General features: G+C 39.5%; 2 protein-coding genes across 2 annotated transcripts; one reads left to right on the forward strand and one right to left on the reverse strand.

Moving 5' to 3' along the window:
• On the forward strand, nt 1-7,396 carry LOC102306676 (interferon-induced very large GTPase 1-like). The gene is made up of 3 exons (XM_042224771.1): nt 1-21; nt 2,549-2,690; nt 2,871-7,396. The coding sequence occupies exons 1-3, from the start codon at nt 1-3 to the stop codon at nt 6,347-6,349; spliced, it is 3,642 nt and encodes a 1,213-aa protein (XP_042080705.1). The 3' UTR covers nt 6,350-7,396.
• Nucleotides 7,397-8,531: 1,135 nt separating this feature from the next.
• On the reverse strand, nt 8,532-14,473 carry LOC102306372 (XK-related protein 8-like). Its single transcript, XM_042224772.1, has 3 exons — nt 14,166-14,473; nt 11,875-11,995; nt 8,532-9,634 (listed from the first exon to the last, which is right to left on the reverse strand). The coding sequence occupies exons 1-3, from the start codon at nt 14,471-14,473 to the stop codon at nt 9,248-9,250; spliced, it is 816 nt and encodes a 271-aa protein (XP_042080706.1). The 3' UTR covers nt 8,532-9,247.
• Nucleotides 14,474-16,478: the final 2,005 nt, after the last annotated feature.

Consider the following 16,478-nt stretch of genomic DNA (forward strand, 5'->3'; position numbering starts at 1 on the left):
ATGATTGACGATGGGCAAGCTGTGAGTACTCAGACTAAGTTTACTGAACGCCACATGGGAAGATCTTGGAGAAGCTCACCGCTTTGCAACGGGAAATAGATAGACCTGGTAACCAGTGATGGACATAATGAACAACTGCGAAATTGGTGCAGTTGTTCACATTAACCCAAACAATCATCTCTCTCACTCATGTGGCTCTGGAACAACAAATTCTTGTCCCTGATAACAGGACTATGTTTTGTCTCTCTGACCCTATCCTTCAAGGACAGCTTTGTTGGCTGAAGGATTGTTGACTTTTGCTTAACCAGGTGAAAGGACACTCTCTCTCTCAAGCTGAACACAGGATACACATACACACACACACACACACACACACATACACACACACACGCGCGCATGTACACTGACACAGATGCACACTTGCTCCCCTCCCCCATTCCAAATGCCTCCAAAGCTTGCCCCCATCCGATACAGACGGCAGGTTAGCTGGACCCGAGCAGAGATGCCGTGACCTGATGCTGCTGTCTGCATTGGTTTACTCTAACCCTACTCACCCTGTTGCTTGTCATGTGTTTTCATGATGTTATGGTGTGAAGATTCATGTGCTTTTGTGCTGAGGAGTTTTTGTTTTCTGTTCTCATACTGATCTCCTATCAGGAGCTCAGTCTGAGTAGAGTTGTCTTTTTTCTCCTCCGCTACCCTTTTGTGTTGTACATTTAATTTTTTTTCTTTACCCTACCTGTTCTGACCTGTCTCCCCAATGTGATGTTTGTGTAATGTATGTATGGTTGGAAGAGGTCCAATTTCGCTGCAGGCAAGTGCAAGTGACAAATAAAGGCTTCGTCATCGTCGTCTTCGTCATCATCATCCTGACCCTACCAAACAAATGTCACAGCACAAATTGAGACTCGTCAGACCAATCAATAATTTTCTTCTATTGGCCAGTTGTAGTAAGCCTATATTGTGCACGCACAGATGCTTTTTTGCATACATTTATTGGAACAAGTGGTTATTTTATTTACTGTTGCTTTCCTATGAGCTTGATGCAGTCTAGTCATTCTTGTCTGTCTTCTAGCATTAACAAAGCATTTTCTCAGACAGAACTGCTATTCACTTAGCATTTTCTATCCGGTAACCACTCTGTCTAAACCCTAGAGATGGCTGTGTTGGATGGAAAATCCCAGTAAATCCTGAAGCTTGGTTTTAACTTGGACAGGTTGGCTTGACCATTATCTGTAGTTAGCTGTGCACACATACAGCTCTCCAAAAAATCTAAAAATTTACTTTCACATCTGTTTTCACATCTTAAGCTGCTCTTATATTATATCACAAAAATACTGACATATTTGTGAAAATACCGCTATTGATTTGACATAAACAAACAATAATGGTCATAGATTAACATCTGAATTTCACAGTAAAGGTTCAGGCATTGCAGAAAGTGACCAGATGTTTTGCAGAAACCTAAATAGCCTATTGATGCCCAGTTTCTTCCACAGAGCAGGCTGTTACATTCAATCTTTGACTTTTATACATGCCTGCAGTGTCACACGGCAGCAAAAGTAATAAGCACTCAATATAATTTCAGAAGGATGTGGGCATTTACACCTATGGAACAGCAGCAGTTACTATTTAAACAATAGTTCAGTTTCGATTTGATGCATTGATGATTTTAATTTTATCATACTATTGATTTAATCCAGCCATGTAGATGTAACTTTCTGGTTCATTTTTATGTTGCAGGCATCTCAGATGAGAACATGAGTGGAAAAAAAGAGAAGGTGGGAGAGGCCAAATATTTGTCACAAGAGCTTAAAGAATATTTAAGAATAGTCTCATTCTTTGACATTGTAATTTCTGAACGTATGCTGTGTTTTTATTTGCTTATTTATTACAGCCAGCGAAGGAAGAAGACAACCAGAACAAGTCATGTCAAATAGAAACTGAGACATTGCTTGAAAGACTTCATCTTCAAGGCAAAATTCAACAAAAGTTGTCACCAGCAGATTTTCTTCAAATAGGTCCACCTGTGAAACAGCACCATGTAGAATCTGAGAAAGATCTAGCTCACACTTTTCTCCATAGGCTGATAATGTTGGACTACAGGGCCAGATATATTTCTGTAAGATCAAGCTGTCAGATCAAGGAGTCGTTCAAAGCCTCCTCCAGTGACTGGGATGTTTTTGTGAGCAGCAGTTTCGACGGACTTATGTCCGTCGAAACTGACAAGGTTTCTGACAAGGTTTCTGTGCATCCAATGGACGTTCAGATGGCAGTATTTCACTGCTCAGACAGCTTCCTAAAACAGATGATGATTACAAAGCTCTCTCAGTGTCAGTATGCCTTACCTTTGCTTGTTCCTGACCCAGTTACAATGGAGATTCAGTGTCCTCTGTGGACTTTCAGAGAAATAACAAAAACCTGGAGGGAAAATGAAATCAAAGATGACTCAACGATCATCACCATGAAGAGTGTTCCAGTCTACAAAGCTGAAACAACCTTGGTTTCATTTTTCCGTCTGGGTTCTTTGTCAGTGTCTAAATCTCAGCTGATGAACACTTTGATCAACAACCATCACGACACCTTCTTCCACAGAAACTGCCCAGGAAGCACCAAGTCTCGCTATTTGATGGATGGTGTGGCAGAGATTGCCTGGTACTGCCCTGCTGGAAAACACAGTGATGCCTTCAGTAACTGCATTGCCTTTTGTAATCTCCATGGTGATGCTCTGTTGACTGAAAAACAGCGTGACATACTGATTGAAAAATCCTCCATCAATATTTTTCTTGTGGCATCTCTTCAACGCAATGAAGAAAGATCCCTTTTATCATCTCTTTTTAAATCTCATAAGCCTCTCATTTGTCTCACAGTTAATGAGAATCGTGATCCTGTTAAGACAAAAAAGGGAAAGTATATAATGGGCCTCAAAGACAAAAGTCACTCAGATGTATCTGAACAGCTGAAAATGATCATTAGAGAGGTTTTGTCTTCTCTTGATGGTCCCATCTTGAAACCATCCTTCCAGCTTGAAACCATGGCTGAGCTCTCTGGAATCAGAGTGGATGAAGCTGACCCAGCCTGTCAAAGAGGGAAATCTGCTGCTATGAAAATAAACTATCTGCTAAAAAAGGATAACATGGATGTCTCAAAGATCAAAGATAAATTTCTCCCTTGCCAAGGCCAACTGTGGCATCAGTGGAGCAAAATACACAGAGAACTGTTTAAACTCAGCGGAAACATTGAAAAGGAGAAAAGTGACAAGGAAGAAGAACTGATGAACATACGTCAGAAACAATGTGCTGCTTCCTGCAGTAAACTGATGGAGTTGTTCATTGAAGGTCTGTCATCATTGCCAGGAACAGACAGAGAGTATTTCCTAAAATGGACTCAGATCTTCATAGATGCCCTCTCCACAGATGATCTTTCTTCAATTCTGAAAAGTTATGATGAAAAGTGGTCTGAGGTCTTGGCTTTGAAGAACAAATGGTACAGATCAGATCTGTTATTAAAAACACAAACTGAACTTGAAAACATATCAAAGAAACATCAGTCTTTAACTTTTGGTTTGGAGCACATCTTCAGAGAAATGGGACAGATCTATGAAGCCCATAAAACAACACAAAGAGAGAGCAGACACTCTGACTGGTCTAAATACCCTGAGCTGGCTGCACAGCTGATGATATCAGGACACCCGATGGAGCTGATGGATGGTGATGCAGGTCATGTGCCTTTAACATGGATCTCCAGTCTTTTAGAAGAAGTCATCAGGAAACTGGGGGACCAGAGAGTTTTTGTGTTGTCAGTTTTGGGCCTACAAAGCAGTGGAAAATCAACAATGCTGAACACCATGTTTGGGCTGCAGTTTGCAGTGAGTGCTGGCAGGTGCACCAAAGGTGCCTTCATGCAGCTGCTCAAAGTATCAGAGGAGATGAAGAAAGACTTGAAGTTTGACTATGTTCTAGTGGTGGACACTGAAGGACTGTGTGCCCTTGAGTTAGAAGGTAACAATCTTCATCATGACAATGAACTGGCAACATTTGTTGTTGGTCTGGGAAACCTGACACTGATCAACATCTTTGGAGAGAATCTGTCTGAGATGCAGGACATTCTGCAGATTGTTGTTCAGGCTTTCATGAGGATGAAGGGAGTTAAACTTTCTCCCAGTTGTGTGTTTGTTCACCAGAATGTCACAGATGTTGCAGCAGCAGAGAAAAACATGGATAGAAAGAGACGCTTGCAGGAAAAACTGGACCAGATGGCCAAACTAGCAGCTGAAGAGGAAGTTTGTGATGCAGAGTGCTTCAGTGATGTCATTGAATTTGATGTTCAAACAGATGTGAAATACTGTGCCCAGCTGTGGGAGGGCAGTCCACCCATGGCTCCTCCAAATCCAGGTTACAGTGAGAGCATCCAGGAAGTGAAGAACACCATCCTCTCTAAAGCTTCAAAGTCTGCTGGGATCACTCTCTCACAGTTTAAAACAAACATTAAAGACCTGTGGACTGCACTTCTGACTAAAAGTTTTGTTTTCAGTTTTAAAAACACACTTGAAATTGCAGTGTACGAAAATTTGATGGCCCAGTATGGGAACTGGACCTGGACCCTGAGAAGCAACATGTTGACCATTGAAAACCAACTCCATAACAGAATTGAAAATGGAAAACTTGATGAGGTTGATGAGTTTTATCTTTTTAAAGAAACAAGCAAAATATATGAAGAAGTCAAAAAAGAAATGAAAATGTACTTGAAGCACAAAGAGAAAGTGATCTTTTCTCAGTGGCAAGAACATGAAAATAAAATCAATGAGCTTTATAAAGAAGAGGTGAACAGAGTGAAAGTAAAACTGGATGGAGTTATCCACCACAGAAAAGCTCATAAAATGACTCATGATAGGAAATCAGAGTTTGAGAACAAGTTGCTACAAAAGATCAAAGAGCTCTCTCATAAACTGAAGGATAAGGCCAAAGATGAAGAAGAGCTTCAACGACAGTTCAACTCTGTTTGGAGCAGCTGGGTTACTGAATTAACAGCAGATATAAAACCTGTTGAAGACATCAACTTGGAAATAGATCAGTTAACGATCCTTCAAGAACTTGGTTTTGAGCCAACTCTCATAGATGAATGTAAAAGAAGTGGCAGATACAAGAAAATATCACACTTTGGTGATTATTCAGATTATATAATGATACGTGGACAGATGTCAATGAGTAGAATGGCCTACCACAAACATGTTTCATTTGGCCTTTTCTCCTATGAAGAACAAGAGATCAGATCGTTTATTGACCAAGCTCATAAAAATTCACTTGATGCAATTAAAAGCAACCCTGTTGTTACAAGAGGTTATTCCTCAGCTTATTTGCGTGAAGTGGCCAATCATGTAACAATAGATTTGTGGGAATTTCTGTCAGAGAAGAATTACACTTTAAACAAGGAGTTTACAGTTGATCTCTTAATGTATGTGTTCTACAGGGCGGAGAGTTGGCTTCTACAGTCACACAAGAAATTTAAAATGAGCAATGATCCAATCACTTATTTAGAAAGCAAGAAAACACACTATTACACAGTTTTTAGAAGCTTTTGTGAAGGAAACTCATCTGCTGTTGTGCTTGGAGAGCTGATCTGTGAAAAGTTGAAAGTTTCCACTCTTGAGGCTGTCTGTAACAAGACTGCCATTGATCTCGCTGGAAGGATGAGGTGTAATTTCCCAGCATTCAATGGGAACAGACTGAATTTGGACAAATATTTGTTGAGGTCACTCGCTAAGAAAGAAAACTTTGATGATTTCATCACATACATCAATAATCCAAGGAGACAAACAGAAGCTTTCATTAAAGCAGAAGTGCAGCAATACATCTACATGAGTCACAAAGATGAAGCTGTGAATATACTCAAGAAAAATGTTGATGACATCGAAACAACTGTGAGTCAGGCTTTATTTACTGCAACACAAAAGGTCCAAAATCAGAGAGGAGACACAGATATGTGGCTGAATGAATTTTGTAATGTCCTAAAGGATGAGCTGACATTTGACATTTGTTCTGAAAACTTCAGTGACATAAACAATTTTCACTTTCTCAAGGAAGAGATAGAAAAAGGATTTACATCCATCATTAAGCAGATGAGCAGACTCTCCCTGGATAAGCTGAATGAATCCAGGCAGAGGCCTGAAGAAATCCTCATAGATCAGCTTTGTAACTGCTGCTGGGTAAAGTGTCCATTCTGTGCAGCTGTTTGTATCAACACCATGAAAGATCACAGTCCTGATGACCACAGCACTCCTTTTCATCGACCTGATGGGATAATAGGATCTCACTATGTACAAACTAAAGTCCTCAGCATCAGTTTCTGAACAACAATTGTTACAAGTGAAGAAGGTCTTCACCCTAGCTCAGAGAAATACATTCCCTACAAACAGTACAAAACTGCTGGTCCACCGTATGATACCTGGAGAATCACTCCTGATGGGACTAAACTGGCATATTGGAAATGGTTTGTTTGTCAATTTCAAACGAAACTGGAAAATCACTATGGGTTCATGTTCCAGGGCAGTGTATTATATTCCATATATCTGGAATGTATATATTCCAGATATATGGAAAGATATATCTAAAGAAGAAGCCATTAAAAGTCTGGATGAAATGTTCTAATGAGCCAAAGAAACTGCAAATCGGCTGAAAATTATGTTATTGTTTTCATCTAATAACTGTGACAGTCTGATTTTGTCTGAGTGACAAAAAGGAAATTCTATAAATTATTAACATGAAGATGATGTTATGAGTGACTATAAGTTAATTCACAAAAAAATAGCAAGTGAAAAACAAAAGTCACATTCTCAATGTTGTGTCCATCTAGGCTTTCAGAGTGTTTTCCAGATAAATACATTTTTACCTAATTTTGTTAATTAGCATATCATTCACCTGTTTATAACAAAGATTTTTTATTTATCAAATAGTCAAAAAATGTAAGGAAACTAAATCTAAAAACTGCTCCTCAAACAAGTGTTAACACTCTTTGATCATTAATTTCAAACATTGCATCTGAAACCACAACAAAAACATCATCTTTTGTAATTGAGTGGTGTAATAATCAGTTTGATTTTAGATTAAATTTACTCTCACAGATATATGATTTGAGATCTGTTTGACTGTCTTATGCTAATTTCATCTAAACCTGTTATATCCACACTGAATTTTGTTTAACTCGACTTTCATTTCATCTCAGCTCTTTTTCTGTTTGCATTTGCAAATGTTTAGCGTGTTTAGTCAAGTGAAAAAAGACAGCTGTCAACAGTTTGAACAACTTTTTGTTTTCTATGTCTTAACTAATAAAATAGTTTATGCTTCATCTCATTTGAATTGCTTGATTTTTTTCATTGTGTACAACATTGAATGCAGAATAGTCCATCTAATTGTCAAAATCTGTTAACCTTATATTTCATAAATCGCACTGATATTGAGCAGCCACAGATGAAACAAACTTGACAGCTCTCTGCTAAACTAAGTCAACTGGCTGTTTGTGTGATCAGATTTGTAAATTTGGAAAATAAGTTTCAGTTACTTTGTTTTCATGTGTAACTTTGCTACACTTCTGTCATGGCGGATCAGCAAATGTGTGAGGAGAGTTGTTTGTAAATAAGTTCAGTCAGTGCATTAGGCCTGAGCTCAGGCTCACAAACTCAGGCATTCTCTCAGGCTGTACCTGTACCATAAATTGGCGACTACTTCCACTAGATGGCGTAGTACTCAGCAATTTAAGTGTGAAATTGGTAGCAGTGGTTGTGCTAATACAAGGCTTTTACAGACTACAATGAATTTATCATGTGCTTGCTGTAAGTTTGTGTTACTGGGGTTTTTTAGTGGCTGTCACTGGTAATTCATATTGGAGCTGCATTAACTGAAACAGTTAACTAAAAAAAACTCCCTCTGTGAGTGTCTCACAGGATCAGAGAGATGTGCTTTAAACTCACTGTTTAACCTTAACACAATGTGTTCAAAATCCGTTTGAGCTTGCACAGCTCTGGCTCATCATACAGCTGCAACAGTACAAATGGCCGGCTGGAAAATACTCAAATATGGTTCCAGTAAAAATGTCAAAGTACTTGCTTTGTTACATCACATTGTGAAATGTGAATAAGCAGTTAAACTGTGTACAAATCTCAGGAGCAGCCTGCACAGCACAGGCTGGACCCTTAAATATGCTTTAGGCAGCTCACTGGAAGGTCGGTGATTCCTCTGTGACCTTCTCATCTTGACCCTTTGAAACTTCTGCCCTGATCCCAAACATCCACAGACTAAAACCTGTGCACATTTTGCTTCTTTTACAGGAACACAGTACTGACACATTAATATATAATGTAAACAGACTGACCACAAAAAGGAGGAAAATTAAGGGAAATGAGAGAATTAAAAGGGAAAACGAACACGAGACCAGCATAAGGATGATATAGTATGAGCTGATCATGTTTACTTAATTAGTTGTTTCCTTACTTTTTCCACACTAAGCAGCAGAAAGATCTGAGATTTTCTGAGTTCTCTGTATATTTATGCATTTGCACACACATGCACGTGTGCACATTCACACACAGACAACTTCAACCCTCAAATACAGTATAAGGTTACATAGTTAATATGTGTTAAATTACATGTTAACACCTACAACCAAAATGGTTTTATTAATCTTTCTATGTTTCTATTTTTTTTTTTTTGCTTTCTGTATTTTTGCTGCTTCGTTGTCGATACCTTGTTAATACCTTTATACCTATTTCACACCTCCTACATCACCACTATTGCATAAGAAAAAGATGCTCACACAATGGTATAGAAATGGGAATTTAAAAAGCACACACACAAAGGTTGAAAGGCCATTCAAGGTTCTAGCTTTAAAATGACCATTTAAAATTTTTTGTAAACATGATTTTTATACTGGTTTAATATATTTTATATTTTAGGGAGGCAGACCCATTCATTAGTATTAGCAAACTCATCTCTTTGTCAACCCATCACTATTTCATACAAGCATGTAACAAGTGAGGCATTTTAAATGCTTCATTAGAGGAAAGCACAAGTTAATACAGAGAAAAGTGTTTTCTGTAAATTTATCCCCAGATAAACCTGAGTAACATAATAAGATATTGTATTTGTGGTTAATCAAGCAGCAGGTCAGAGTCCTCAGTCCTACACAGCCTTGTGACCTACATGACTCAGTCTCTTTCTAATCTCCACATCCTGTGGATGTCAAATGATGCAGGTCAGCAGAAGAAGTTCTCGGCCAGCTTCCTCATTCTTTTATTGTCAGTGGCCTTAAGGGGACGTGTAGGAACTGAATGAGATCGCTCTTCATCTTCAGGTTGCTCCTCTGTGATGGTGGCCCCTTTCAGCTTATCTTTATCAAGGTTTGGATGGAAGAACGTATAATAAATAACTTTAAATAACAGACCAAGGACGTAAACTGCAACAACACAGGCAGCCGTGGTTAAAGGGTGTGTCACAAAATCAGGAGGATCTGTGCTCATCTTCCAGCACCACAAACCACAGAGGATGCAAATATCAATAAGGATATACGCGTGATAGAGCACGGACCTGATCCTCATCCCCTTGGCCACACTAAACCAGTTAAAATACCAAATGAGGCCAGAGAGCGAGGGGCAGAGTCAGAACAAACGCTGATTCTTTGTTAGAAGATCCAAGTAATTTACGAGTTCAAAAAGCAACCCCAAATATTTTCAAACATTTTTTGTCATTCAGTATTTTATTATTTCGACTGTATGATGATTGTTTTCACAGAAACAGCGATCATTTGGCACTTAACATTTTCACATCAACCAATTATAGCAGGTTAGTATATTTATTTCTCTTCTATTCACATCTCAGTGTGAGCTCCAGCAAAGATGCTTTTAATTGTCTGCTGCAATTTCACTTTCCAAAATTTGATGACAAGATTTCACACAAAAATTGAAGCAATTTTGAATTTGATGGCAGCAACACGTCTCATGGAGGCAAAAGAAGGCTGGACGAGTAAGTGAACAGTGTAGATGATGTGTTCCTCATCATCTACACTGAAAAAAAGGGATTGGCCAGCTCTTGGATTTACATAAGCAGCTTGCATGTATTTAACACAAGTGACTCATGCTTTAAAGTTAAGTGTAACCATATAGTGTAGAAACGACATGATATGCAGAGAGGCTAGATTAAATTGTTCATATCATGTTCGAGTGAAGTAAGTCAATGATATAGCTAATATGTTAACTCCCGCAACTCTGCACAGGATTTCAGTTCACGCTTTGGATCGTGGTTTGAGGAAGGCATCCATCTCAGTCAAGTCGAGCAGCCGACTCTATTTTTTTTTTGGTATACCGAAAAAAGTAAATTGGGTGATTGTTACATTAAAAAAGTCTAACTTGTAATTTGAAGAAAATAATTTCATGTTTCTATGGTGAAAGTAATTAAATCATGTAGGATCTGCATGAAATTCAGCAACTTAATTTGTTCCTGGTGAGATGACCTGTTACAATCTAGTAAGAGTGGTTAGTTTCTGGACTCGTGAAATTAACAAGATCACACAAGTTTTCAAAAACTGCAGGAAAACCACTGGAGTTATAAGAGGCAGACAGCTACACACACACCACGTGTATGCCATCGCTTTGTGGTTCAAATCCACAATCCACTGGGTGTTCTGGTTTCCTCCCACACTTAAAAAACACAATTACAGTTAGGTTAATTGGTGATTCCAAATTGCTCCTGAATGTGAGTGTAAATGTTTGTTTGTCTCTATGCGATAGACTGGTGAGCTGTCCAGGGTGTACCCTGCCTCTTAACCTATCACTTTGGGGTTATGCCCCAGCCCCCCCCCCCGAACCCGGATAAGGATTGGATAGTTGTGTAAGTCCATTTAATTTTTATGTAAACCGGACTCTGAACTTTGTTGAACATTATGTGATATGAAGTGACCAAGTAGTATTGGGGTAAAAGTTATTGAATAGTTCCAGATCACAAGGCTCAACTTACTTCATCTAAACATGTTTCATCATGTTTTATCAACACAAAATGAGCAGGCTTATTGAATATGAATAAGTTGTGTTGATTTAATTAAGTTGTTTAAGTTTCTGCCAAAGTAAACAATTGTGTGCAACCAATGTGCACTATTGAATTACATGCAACATACTCATTTTTTTCAAGGCATTCTTTTTCTCCTGGATTACCCTTTTGTGTTACACAGTTCACTGTTTTTCCTTTTGCTACCCAGCCTGACCTGTCTCCTCAAGGTGATATTTGTGTATTGCATGTACGGTCGGCAAGGTCTGTCATCTCGGTTGTGGGCAACTGCAACTGACAAATAAAGGCATCATCTCATCTCTCACCAAATGGTGGCTGCCTATTGAACCACCTGTTGAATTGGCAGTTTGCAGATCTGGAAAGGCACCATCAATGCTGAAAGTTTTTAGAACAACACATGCTCCCATACAGACCTTTATGTAGAGAGAGCCTTAGAAACAAACTGAACAACACAGCAAGACAAGGCTGAACTGCATACTCCGTGTATTATAAAGGCTTCACGATAGAGTCTGGGTGACCTGGTCTGCCTGCAATCACAATCTCTCACCAACTGAAAACATTTGAAGCATCATGAAACAAAAAATACGACTCAGAACTGCTGATCAGCTAGAATCCTACATCAGGCAAGAATGGGGCAGTGTGTTTATTAATTTGCAGATCATTGGAATTTGTTTTTATTTACAATTTATACAGCGTCCCAACCCTTTTGGAATTCAAGTTATAAATAGATGAGAAAACTTTGAATGTGGTTTTATTCGTAATTCTACTTTCAATGAAAAGCTACACCTGAGTGATCCTAGAGAGCAAGCTGCGGGGTGCTCACTGAAAACATCTCAATGAAGTGCAAAATGCGGAGATCCTGTCTCAGAAACTTGGCCACACTCTCAGCGTCAGCGTCCTTTCCATATAAGCTTTGCACAGACTTCCCCATGATTCCTGCATACCTGAGAACCAGAAGAACCAGTTACATCAAATCCTCCCCCCAGACAGGCTGAACTGAAAATATCTCAAAGCAGAAAAGGAGCAACAAACGTCCGAATAAAACAGGGTTTACCCAATTATAATAAAGAAAAGAAAGATCCACAGAACATAAGCAGTAAACAAGTAAGTCAGCAATTGATGTCAGTAGCTTATATACTGAAAAGAAAATGGATGCATGACTCATGGGTGTACAAACAGAAACCTTCTAAATAAACAAGTTCATTTGATTTTATTTCCTATAAATCAAATATTTCAAGATGAGGAAATGTAAGGATGGTGCCTGGTAGGGATGGGTATTGATACGATTTTCACGATTCCGATTCCATTTTTGATTCTGTTTAACGATTCGATTCTTTATCGATTCTCTTATCGATTCTCTTATCGATTCTCTTATTTTTTTTTTTTTAAACAGTAAGGTCGATTAGCTTAGAACTTTGTTTTATATCTTCTCTTTGAACAAGATAGAAATTTAGGAGTAACATGGCCTTACAAACCCAACAGTGAGATCTTAAGACAGCGGTCCCTCAACTTTTTTGCGCCACGGACCGGTTTATGCCCGACAATATTTTCATGGACCGGCCTTTAAGGTGTCGCGGATAAATACAACAAAATAAAACTAGTACCGGTACCGAAAAAAGAAGATTTATTCATAACACACGTGAAAAGACCAGGAAAACCGAGTTAATGATAAAAACGATAACAAAATAACGCTGAAAACCGATAAAAACCCTGAAAACCATACATTTCACACCTGAGCCTCAACTCTCGCGGCCCGGTACCAAACGACTCACGGACCGGTACCGGTCCGAGGCCCGGGGGTTGGGGACCGCTGTCTTAAGAGATCCAGCCTACGGCTCTTCAATGGGGTGTCACAGGGTCCCTGGGGAAAAAAATTGTAAATGTAAAATAATAAAATAAATATTCTTCTGTAGCAATAACAAAGTATAACATAAATTATTCTGTAGCAATACACAAGAATATCCAGTAATGTCCCTGCCTACAATTAAACACATTCACTTACCGAAAATCGAGGGCATCTGCTGTGGCAAATAGCTGCAAGCCTTTTACCACAAACTTAGTCACTGCTCGGTGACATTCATCTATCCCGGTGTTGTGCCAAAAAGTGATTGTCTGCCAAAAAGTGATTTCCAATGTTTCTGTGTATTTTTATGTGTAATATCTTTACGTATGTTCGTAAATAGACTTCGGTGAACAGGGTTTACAAAGGGGTTATATAGAGAATTAAAAAATTATCCGTTTTTCAAGTATCTTTACAACTCTGTGTTATTGTACTTACATTATAACCAATCCGGTCCTTTATCCCCACTTAAAATATTTTTACAGAACTACCCTAACCCTAACCCCCTAACCCATAAGGAATGCATTTGACATATATTTCACATATTATAGCCCAACAAGTTACTTATAGCAGTTTAAATACGAGCAATCAGTTTTTGGTAAATACCGGAAATCAGTTTTTGGCAGACAATCACTTTTTGGCTCAACACCGGCCTGAAAGGAGACACTACCGGTAGACTGCAGTGAGAACTGCCAGCAAGCGCCAGCCAGACTCTGTCTGTCCCTCTCATCATGGTCACCTAACTGCAGCGCACAGTAATGGCAGGTTTTGTAATAAGGCAGATCGCGCTAACATAATATGCACTGTTAGTTGATTATTTACCTGCCGCATTAACGGGAGAGGACGTGCAAACGTTACCGCTGCTGCTGGGTTGAGATTCACGAGTCCGAAGCGGAATTAAAAACACGACATTGATTTAAGGTTATCGCGTGTTTTGTGAGCAAATGCTTTTGCATATTCGTAGTGTTTCCTCCCTTAAATGAAATATCTACTTTGCAAGTATTGCAAGTTGCCCTGTTGTCATCCGTTCTCGTAAAGTATGACCAAACTTTTTAGTGTTTGAGCCGCTATGTTTCCTGCCAGGTAAATGACGCTCCGCAACGTGGTGACGTCATTCGGGGCGACTGGAATCGATAATGGAATCGTTTGCAAAAATGGCAAACAATTCCAAGGAATTGAAACAGTGGGAACCGGTTCTCAACAAGAACCGGTTTTTGATACCCATCCCTAGTGCCTGGGGCACTATGAACACACATATATCATCATGAAACAACCCGAAGAAGATCCCCAGCTGGAAAACATGCAGCAGCTTGAGCTGGCACTGGCTCGGCTTCTTCTCAATCTTTGTCTTCATTTTGAAATCATCGTAGCGGTACCAGAGCCAGCTGTACACCTGAACCAACATGGACGAGCCCAAGAGAAATAGCAGCAGGAGGCTGAAGTACACATAGGCCTCCTGCTTGTAGAGGGACACAGCAGCCCATATATCCACCCCTATATCAAGCAGGAACAGCAACAAGTCCACACAGGTGAAGAGAAAGTCCTGAGTGCAGCATTTAAACTCATCCTCAGAGCCCGGCATGCTGCCTCGATGCCTGTGCTGTTCTCCTCTGTCTTGTGGTGGACAAACAATTTTTTTTTACTGGCACACATAATTTGTGGGGCATCTTATTGGGACACCTGATTGTTCTCTTATTTTAGTTTTAGTAATATTTTTAAATGGCTGTACCAAAATAAACTGTATAGAAAAAAGCTGTATATGTTTACAAAATGTGTGTATAAGTTTTCAAAATGTACAATTTATATTTGCATTTCAAGTTATAAAAATAATTTACTCAACATGTCTGTGTTTTTTTTTTTACAGTAAAAATAAAACCACTACTAGGATTTTAAGTTCTTTGTGTGATTTCAGATCAGTAATAGTAATGCAGTATGTTAGTAAAAAAACAACTAAATTCAGACAAGTGAGGCTGAGCTGAAAAGAATGATACCAAACACGGGCAAGGGAAAAAAAATTAATTGAAACAATTTGAGTGTGAAATACAAATGTAAACTCAAAAGGAGTCAAAAATGGCTGGTTGTATTTCGGACCTCACAGGGTTAATCCAACAAATCATGAAAATTTAGGTTTAAATTTGTGTTCGTGACAGTGCAGATTTCTGACACTTTGTGTAATTTAAGCATGTAACAATTTGATTTTTTTCTAACAAAAAAAGTGTGAAACTTAAGTTAGACTTGTGATTGTAAATGAACCGCCCCATGTTGTGTAGCTTTCTGGATTTTATACTTATTGGGCTACATATTTATTTATTATACAGGCTATACAGTACATAAAATCAAAACTCACATGTTTTATGCAACTAAAGTGTTTAAGTATGTGGGCTACAGACAATAATTGAGTTATAGACAATATTTATAAAAACGTGTATACTTACTGCATTTGAATCATTTTAACCACCTGCATATGTGTTTGAAAAAAAAGTCTTGATTTTGCCACCCCATTTGATTTTTTTGCCACCCTCTTACCACCCTAAGAAAAATTCTCTAGATCCGCCCCTGAAACTGAGGCCCTCTGACTGGACAGATGAATGTGATGCAGCTCTGTCTAATCTGAAAGAGAAACTGTTGAACTGTGTAGTCCTTTGTTACGACCCGGCTCTGCTAGGCGGCAGCGGACGTAACATAAACGAGCCCAGAGACCAAGGAGTTAGATAGGAAGACAAACATAAGGTTTATTAACACAACTGAAATCCGTTAGTGAAACAACACACTAGGCAGCAGAGTAACTTTAAACAAACACCACGATTAATAACACCAGTAGAGCACTGTTCTACTAAACGTCTCGCAGGAGGCAACACAAAACAAAGGCAAAAGGCAAAAGGGAGGGACTCTCTGTACAGTCTGTTCAAATCAACAAGTCCCTCGACGAATGAAGACTCCTCAGCCTTTTATACTATCAGGTAACTGCAGTCAGCTGTGTCATAGTCCTAACTGCAGACAGCTGTGTCACTTGTCCGTCGTACTCCAGGCTCCTGCAGCAGCCAATGGTGTGCGCAGTCTGACAGGCTCGGATCCGCATGAAGTTTGGGGCGGGCATATGTCCGGGCCAGCCAATCCCCCGTGAGTCCTGGAGCACCGTGAATTCCATGGAGGAAGGCGGGACCACCTGAGGCCAGCGGCCGTAACATCCTTACCCAGGCAGCCTTTTCTTTGCCTTTGATATTGTCCATCGATGCTTCATTAGATGGGCTCGGTGCTGCATTGCCACAAATATCAGCTAGACAACAGAAAGCTCGTCCAATTACTTTTGCCAGTACCAGCTACCTGGTACCAAGAACATTGTAGCTGATGCTCTCAGCAGAGACCCCTTTGCAACAACAGTCAGCCATAGGCTGATCACAGAGCAGTATAATCGCCTTCTTGCTGAATCTGAGAGTGTCAGCTCTAATGGCATACAAAACACATTCAGTTTAAAGGTCCAGGGTCAACATGAGGACACATCACCTTTCTGTATCGTGGGACTGCAGCCGCTCCCGCCTCAGCCTGGTTGTGATGCTATGGATGCTGGATAGCCATGCAGAACTAGA

This window comes from Haplochromis burtoni, unplaced genomic scaffold (assembly GCF_018398535.1).
Source record: "Haplochromis burtoni strain Fernald_Lab_line unplaced genomic scaffold, NCSU_Asbu1 Contig_149, whole genome shotgun sequence".
NCBI lineage: Eukaryota > Metazoa > Chordata > Actinopteri > Cichliformes > Cichlidae > Haplochromis > Haplochromis burtoni.